Genomic DNA, 8,431 nt, shown 5'->3' on the forward strand with positions numbered 1-8,431 from the left:
ACGTGGAAGGAGCGGCGGGGCCGCGGTGGAGGTCAGGTAGGGGTGCGGGGAGGCCGGCTACGCCGAACGGGGTCGGCAGCGGGGGTGCGGTGGAGGTCGGGGCGCTGTAGGGGAGGGGTGCGGGGCGGCCGGCTACGGCAGACAGGGTCGGCGGCGGCGGCCTGGTTGTGGGTGGGGAGGGAACGAGCGAGAGAGAGTGGACAGAAGAGACAGAGGACGGGGGTGGGACGGCCGTTAACGTACCCGCCTATTTGTGGTCTGCCAACGGTCGGCAAACTTTCTTTGATGTCTGCTTGCGGACGTCAAAGAGGTGGGGCCGGTGGGCTTGGGTTGGTTACACAATAACTGGACCCACCAACCTCTTTGCCGTCTGCTAGCGGACAACATAGTTTCTTTGCCGTCGGCTAGCGGACGACAAAGAGTTGGCTGATGGCAAAGACCTTGTTTGCCATCAGCCACTTCTTTGCCGTCCGTTTTCGTGTGGCTGACGGCAAAGACCTTCTTTGTCGTCCGCCAGCGGACGGCAAAGAGTTGGCAGACGGCAAATAAGCTAATTCCAGTAGTGTCACTCTTTTTACTGTAGCAGTATGGTACTAAATTTCCCATCAAACTTCCCACCACTTGTTGTGCACACTCATGGGCCTTAGAGATTAACCAGGGATTATTGTCTTATATGGGCGTAAGCCCATCCTCAATCCATCATGCTTTACTCTACTTAGGAAAAACTGATTTATTTTTTTGAACACCTCCCCTAAGCACCTTATGTTGACGTATAAATGTATTGTCTAGTCTCTTCCATCAGATCAATCTTTTGGTTGCATTGGTTAGAGCATGCACTTCTACACCTTGCATTGGACAAAGCCTAACAAGACGTTCGAAACAGCTATTTCCAGCAAGCCAAGCTGAGTCGAGCGCAAAAGGGGGCTCAACGTACGTGGCGATGCAGGGAGGAATGTGCGCGGAGATGGATGGACACCAAAATATGACGCAAGATGGAGCGAAACCTAGCATTGCCCCCTATTTACTCGCTCACTCTAGCGCTAGAACAAATAGAGCCTTAGTTCTTGGCACCGGCGGCAACTCAAGTATGTGGAAGCGGCGACGACGATTACTTCGATCTCCAGCAGCAAGACCTACTTCTCCCCTTCATCTCTAACTCCATCTCCCCCTCCTCATCTTCACCATGGGTGGGTCGTCGACTCCAAAGCGGGTAAGCAGCATAATCCCCTTCCTATGTTAGTTCGTTAGGTACAGTGTTGGTCGATTTTACCATTGTTTGTTGCAACACTAATGTCGCCATTAGGTCGTTATGGACGAACAGATGAATCTGGTTGTTCACGCAACAACACTCATAGCTGTGATTCGGGCCCGACTCATGTTGGTCCACAAGAGAGTGATGAACCTATCATCTGTCATGGTTTAATGTTAATCCGAGATAGGGAGAATATGGCGAATCTGAATTACATCTACAACAGCAACACCATAGAGGTTATGAACATGCTTCTTATCCGAAGAGCACCTTTTTTTCTATGCTCGTGGAGACACTTAGGAATAGAGGGCAGCTAGAAGATAGCATCCACACCTCTGTGGAAGAGCAAGTTGTCATGTTCTTTCACGTCGTAGGTCATAATCTGTGGTAGAAGGTTATGCACATCACATTTAGGAGATCCATGGACACCATTTTTCAGGTATTTCAAGCAAGTCGTGTAATGCTATTGGGGAGCTTAGAGGAAAGATGATGAACCACCAAGCGGGCACACTCCTAACAAGGTTCGTACGAGCCCAAGATGTTATCGTATTTCAAGGTGAGCACTATTCGTAGTTCATGCCATAACATGCTTGTATTTTAAGATGTTTTCGTGCCATCGCATGATCGTATTGACGCAATAGATGATACTTCATATATTGCATCACAATTTTAGATGGTAAATATTACACTTTTACGCTTTTCCAGCAATCGTTGCATCAATTAATTATGGTTTATCTTAAAATGTAGAGAATTGAAGAATTATTTCCCAAAGAGAGGATGGAAATTGGACCTTCGTGAAGAAAGTGCACTATCAAAGCCCCCAAAAGGATTGATTGTAGCGACGAGAGTAATAAAAACTTAAAAGTAAAGAACATAAATTAAAGGACTGTAAAAAAAGGTCATTAAAAATGTAAAAAAAAAACTGATACAAGAAAAGACAAAAAGAAAACATAATTTACAACTGCCATACTCTATTTTATAAAAAATGTCATGCTAAACTTAAAAAAATGTTTTATCTAGACAAGTCTAATAAATTTTCCATGGTCCAAGCGCAACTTTTTTTGTTGCAAAAAACAAAAATGTCACCCTCTTAATAGTAAAAATACCATCCATTTAATAATAAAAATACCTCTGTCTTAACTCTTAGTAATAAAAACGCCATGCTCTAAAATAATAAAACCGCCATCTTGTTCTTAATAAAACAAGCATCATCCTAAAAATAAACTGCCATGTTATTAATAACAAATCTCTTATTAATAAAACTATCGTCCTCTTAATAATAACTAGCGTACGTGCCGTGAGTTGCAACTGGAGAAAAAATACACCCCTCATACACACTCAACGACAATCCCTTAAAATATTTCAGGTTGTCGAGAAACAACATGATAAGTGGTGTTGCAGGAAGACAAAAAGGTAGGACAATATTTTAATATACTAAAGTACGTCCAATTTATTAGACACACCGTTAGCACATGTGCATCCCTTGTGCCGTCAATATTAGATTTTATAAGAGCATCAGACTATCTTATCTAGTCAATTTAAATGAGTAGAAAACATGTAGAATATGCATTTTCAATATACACCATATAAAGAAAAATAGTAATTAAGGGTGCACTCTAAACATAATTTTAGAAAATATTAACATGCAGGTTAATAGCATATTTGGAAACTATACATTTTTCTGAATAATTTCCATATATTACTGTTTAATTTGCTTTTAGGATTTGAAATGTATGATTTTTTAAAGCATTTAAATCTGTCAAAAAGGAAAAAAGTTTAAAAATAGAGTAGCTGGGCTAAAACAGCAAGATTGTGCAAAGATGGGCTTAGGCTAGGCAATTTTATCCTACGCCAACGAAAATTGAAGAGAAAATGCACGAAAAAGGAAGAACGAGGATTTAAACTCGGGTCTCCTCTTCGGAGACCGGAGATATTAGGCTCAATCCACCAGACTACTTCGATGGATGTGAAACATTTGGGGCCTCGCTTTAAATAAACAATAAAGCCAACGGCGACTTAGAAGGAAAAACATTTTTTTTCCATTTACCGGTGGCATATGGGGTAATTGCTGATAACTTTAGGGGTAAATCTGATGACGGGCAGACAGAAGCAACAACCGTTTTATTATTAGGTAGAGATTTCAAATAATAATATTAATAATAATACAAATCATGTTTTTAATAATAAAAGTGCCATGCTCTCAATAATAAAAATTTCATGTGAGAAAGTAAAAATATATATTCAAAAATTGCCATGAAGAAGTGATAAAATTTCCCAAAAGCAAACCGACAACAGAACCGGTGAACTGGCGGTCCGACGGTAAAAATCTGACCATACAGCCTTACCGATTCGATTACCTGTTCGGTTTTTCAAACTCTGCTACTTTTTTTTGAGTCTTTATAAAACTATGCTACTAATTCCTTCGTTTTAATTTCCTTCGAACCGAATGAGCCCTTAGCTGGGCCTTGAGGCCTCATTTCGCAGCGGAACTGACTGGGCCAAGCCTATCCGGTCGTCAAAGCCAGCTCGGGGCGATCGGGCGAGCCGGAGCCGCAGAACCGAACGGGAGAACAGGGGCTCGATTTCTTCCAAGAAGCAGAAGGCGGATCGGGAATTCACGCCCGGACTCCAGTTCCCCGCCGCCTACAGCTCACCCACGCTCGCCGCCCGCCACCCTCCTCCGGAGAAGCTTATTTTTTGGGCATTAGAGGCAATTGAGATGGTGCCCGATGGCGGCGTCAAGGACCAGGAGGCCCCGAGCTCCTCGTCTCCACCCGCTGCGGCGATAGCGAGGGCGGCACGGCCGCCTAGGCCAGTGAGCTTTAAGACCAAGAGGATCGCGTGGCACCCGCTCAAGCACCGCCGGTTCCGCGTGGGGGCCACCAAGACGATGTTCGAGGCCTCATCGTCCGCTCGGCTGGTAAGGGGAGCCAGAGAGGTGGGGGAGGCTACCACGGCGGCGGCGGCCATGGGGCCGCCCAAGGAGGACGAGAAGGGGCACATATGCGGCAGCTGGAAGAGGTAACATCATGCTTGGATGACCCTACTGTTCTCTAGGCCATATGCTAGATTTTGTTAGAATCTTTATTGATTAAAACATACAGTGAGAGGATCTAGGCCAAACAATGGCATTGCTTCCCTGGGGTAAGATGGTCACTAGGGAAAAAAAATACATAGCTTGGTTCCTCGTCACTCGTTATCGCTGGTTGTCGCATTTGTAGATTATATATGCTTACATGATTATAGAGAAAGCCCTCATGTGTTTAGTTAGCTTAACTAGTACTCTTCTCTAATTTTTAACTCTTGTATAGGATTAACAACAATCATCTGATACTTTTATACTTCATTCACTGATACATGCTAATTCCTAGTCCGCGTAGATGAACCAATGTCAAGTACATACTTCAAAGGTGATGAGGAGACACAATCACCATTGACAGTATAGACGTTATCAGAAGAAAAGGTTAGAAATTCTTAAAATTGGATTATAGAAACTTTTTCAAAGGTTACCTATTCAAGTCATGTCTCTGAGTCATCAATGTCCCCCAAATTATCTAACTTGCTGAAAATTGCAAAAATGTCTCATGTCAGATGACAGATTCTGTAATTAGTACTCGGTGATTATGTTTTATCATGCATAAGAGTGTGATGTTGATTGGGAGGTGATTGATAGTGGGGGCGTCAATTGCTTGTGTCTCTATTTCTCTCTCACTGAACCTTTTTGTGTGAAAAGCTGCTACGAACCATTTACTAAGCAAAAATACAATGCATAGTTTTTGTTGGTTTAATCAGAGTGCGATCTGTACAATGTATCTACACTGAGTATTTGCTTTTAAACTGGTGCTTGGTGATGTGTGGTACTGTGGCACTATCAAGCACCTATAAACGACCACTTGGAGATGCTCTTGTCAGCAATTACCAGACCATATGAGTTGTTGTAAATTGCTGCTACCCTTTGGCTGTTGGTTCTTGCTTTTGTTAGAATTATGGATAAGAAGAGAAGATAATGGACTGCACTGACTAAATATATGCTAAACGGCTTGATCCTTAATTGATAACATATCCATATCGGTGCAAAGTATGCCTATTCGTCTTCTATTATATTCCTTAATTCTCCCCTTGCGAACATCTGTGGTTGCAGTGAGGATGGAAGTTTGTATTGTGGATATTCTAGCTTGAGAGGGAGAAGAGCAAGTATGGAAGACTTCTACGACATGAGATCATCTAAAATGGATGCTAAAAACATAAAACTTTTTGGAGTATTTGATGGTGAGAAATTCACCGTTTAAACACTTCATTGTGTCTCGTTTATTGTTCAGACTAAAGTTATTTTGTCATCACAGGACATGGTGGTTCATGTGCCGCGGAGTATCTCAAGGAGCACTTATTTGAAAATCTCCTGAAACACCCCTCTTTCATTACTGATACAAAAACAGCAATAAGTATGATGTTTACTCATGAGCGTTACTCCAAAATTATTCAGTGCATCTAGTAGGATAATCGACCATAGTAACTAATGGTAATTCCCAGGTGAGAGCTATACGAAGACTGACTCAGATTTCTTGGATGCTGAAACCAATATTCATAGAGAGGATGGGTCAACTGCATCAACAGCAATTTTTGTTGGCAACCACCTCTATGTGGCAAATGTTGGCGATTCACGGGCTGTAATATCGAAGGCGGGCAAAGGTGTGATTTTTTTTCCGGAACTTTTATCCCAGTTAATGTTGACCATGTATTATATGTTATTGTAATAAATCACTTCATAACTTTCTAGGATAAATGTTTGCATACATTACCTATTATCGTGATCCTGGTGTGTTATTTTAAATTTGCGATGAATCTCATTGCGACGTAATATCATGTAGCAGATAAATGTTTTTTAGAGTTGGTATGTTTGTCGTATCATGTCAGTAATGCACGCTAGTTAATTTTACATTCACTTTTCTTTGTCAAATGAAATACTGGACAGATCGTGTTTCAAGAATGTAAATGGGTGGAAACTGGTAGTGGTTAATGTGAAATATCCGGTGTTTGTATTTGAGAAAATGTGTATATATGAAACAGCACAACTGAAAATGCATATGGGAAACACAAAGACTGAATAGGAGCTATGTTTCCCAACATTTCAACGCTGATAGTATTTTGTTGGATAATGCATTTATGTCGTAGGTGCTTAAATTTCGGGGTTGGCTTACAACCCTTTAAATATCCGGTGATTATATTGCATGAGCAGCTTATCTACCAGTATCTGTTGATATTGGGATGTTCATATAACATATTGGTAAATCAGTTCGGTTTATCTTCTTTGCAGCTATTGCGCTCTCTGATGATCACAAACCAGACAGAAGTGACGAGCGGGAACGGATTGAAAATGCTGGAGGAGTTGTTACATTTAGTGGTAAGCCTGACACTAGCTATATGATGATTTACTTTGTTGAAAATCAATCACGTGTTTGTTGAAATATCTATTAGTTGATAATGCCAAATGTTTGTTTTGCAGGAACATGGAGGGTAGGTGGTGTACTTGCCATGTCTCGGGCATTTGGAGATCGTTTGTTGAAGCCGTTTGTTGTTGCAGAGCCTGAGATTCAGGTGATCTTGCGATACTCATTAACTTGCTGTTGTTTATACCAACTGCAAAGATACCATTACACAATAATGCCCTAGGTCCTGATAGATGTCATGTATGCACTTGGCCACTGGGCAATTTACTTGAGTATTTGCAAAATATTTTGTCAGGAACAAGAAATAGATGATGAATTGGAGTATCTGATTTTGGCTAGTGATGGCCTGTGGGACGTGGTGTCAAATGAGGTCAGTATACCATAATACTCCATTTGTTCACAAATATAAGATGTTCTAACTTTTTTCTATCAGACGTTTTAGTGTTTGTTCACTCGTTTTAGTCCGTATGTAGTCCATATTGAAATATCCAAAACATCTTATAGTATTTGTGAACGGAGGGGGTACCAAATTTCATGCACAGCTGCACACGCATTTTATTTTCCATTTCTTTGCGCGATGACTACCAATAGATCTCCGGTGCACTTTCTTTGTTGCATTATATATTGTAGTATGAGTTGTGGCAAATAGGGACTTGTACATGTCGTACCGACATGTGATGTATTAAACTTGACATGTCTAGTGCACCATTGTCAAGACGCAGTGATGCAAACCAATTTGCTTTGAGCCTTATTCGGTCAGTTAATATACTATTGAAAAAGCATGGCTTCAGGATTGACAATTCGTTGACTTGTGCAAGGTTACCATCTCTTATTCTCTTCAGGCAAGAAGAAAATGATTTTCTTGCCAGCAGCTCGTTTGATTTTGCATTTAAAACTGTTATTCCTTGCCAAATTTGTGCTCATATATAATAAATGTGGTTTTGCAGCACGCTGTTGCATTTGTGAAGGGGGAGGTGGGTCCTGAGGCTGCGGCCCGAAAGCTGACAGAGATTGCTTTTGCGCGTGGGAGCACGGACAATATAACATGCATAGTTGTAGAGTTTCACCGTGCCAAATAAGTGACGGAGGTTGATTTTCTTATTTCTTTTTAGCTTATTATATACTAGCAAAAGGGCCCGTGCGTTGCAACGGGAGAAAAAAATTCATAATTTCAAATGGTCATGATCACATTTCGTTGCATCACCGAGATACAATATCTCTCTCAATTTCTCGAAATCATGAACATTTTGAAATTATGAACAATTTGTTAAACTCATGCACATATTTGAAATCGCAAACAACATACTATTACAAATTTTTGAACATTTTCTACAATCAAGAACATTTTTTCAATTTATGAATATTTTTTGCTATTTACAAACATTTTTTAAAAATTGTGAACATTTTTAAGCAATTTTCCTGAACTGGCAAACATTCTATAATCGATGAAAATATTTAGAAATTAGGTGGAATAGTTATTGAATTTGACGAACTTTTTTTGATTTAGCGAACATTTTTGGAAATGTCCGTGCCTTGCAACGGAAAAAAACTATCAAGTTATACATGTGTGGTAGATATAAAAAAGTATGAATCAAATTCACAAAGTATATACAAATCATGTCATGATGCGATAAGACACTTTTAAAATGTAATTTCAAAAATGAACAATATGATGCTCATCAAGACTTGATTTTTTAAGGCGTCACAACAAAATATTTTGTGGCTGAGCAAACTG

The 8,431-nt window shown here is 40.5% G+C and overlaps 1 protein-coding gene across 1 annotated transcript; it reads left to right on the forward strand.

The window, feature by feature from the left end:
- The first annotated feature begins 3,802 nt into the window (after positions 1-3,802).
- Positions 3,803-7,896, forward strand: LOC119276287 (probable protein phosphatase 2C 7). Its single transcript, XM_037557320.1, has 8 exons — positions 3,803-4,270; positions 5,391-5,518; positions 5,593-5,691; positions 5,780-5,938; positions 6,564-6,650; positions 6,753-6,844; positions 6,992-7,066; positions 7,644-7,896. The coding sequence occupies exons 1-8, from the start codon at positions 3,969-3,971 to the stop codon at positions 7,773-7,775; spliced, it is 1,074 nt and encodes a 357-aa protein (XP_037413217.1). The 5' UTR covers positions 3,803-3,968; the 3' UTR covers positions 7,776-7,896.
- Positions 7,897-8,431: the final 535 nt, after the last annotated feature.

This window comes from Triticum dicoccoides, chromosome 3B (genome assembly GCF_002162155.2).
Source record: "Triticum dicoccoides isolate Atlit2015 ecotype Zavitan chromosome 3B, WEW_v2.0, whole genome shotgun sequence".
NCBI classification, from domain to species: Eukaryota; Viridiplantae; Streptophyta; class Magnoliopsida; order Poales; family Poaceae; genus Triticum; species Triticum dicoccoides.

What these genes read in the sequence shown, in the direction of transcription:
- LOC119276287 (XM_037557320.1), top strand. Translation starts at nt 3,969, where the DNA reads ATGGTGCCCGATGGCGGCGTCAAGGACCAGGAGGCCCCGAGCTCCTCG. An exon ending in AATATCGAAGGCGGGCAAAG is followed by an intron (nt 5,939 to 6,563) that starts GTGTGATTTTTT and finishes TCTTCTTTGCAG; the next exon opens with CTATTGCGCTCTCTGATGAT. An exon ending in TTGCAGAGCCTGAGATTCAG is followed by an intron (nt 6,845 to 6,991) that starts GTGATCTTGCGA and finishes ATATTTTGTCAG; the next exon opens with GAACAAGAAATAGATGATGA.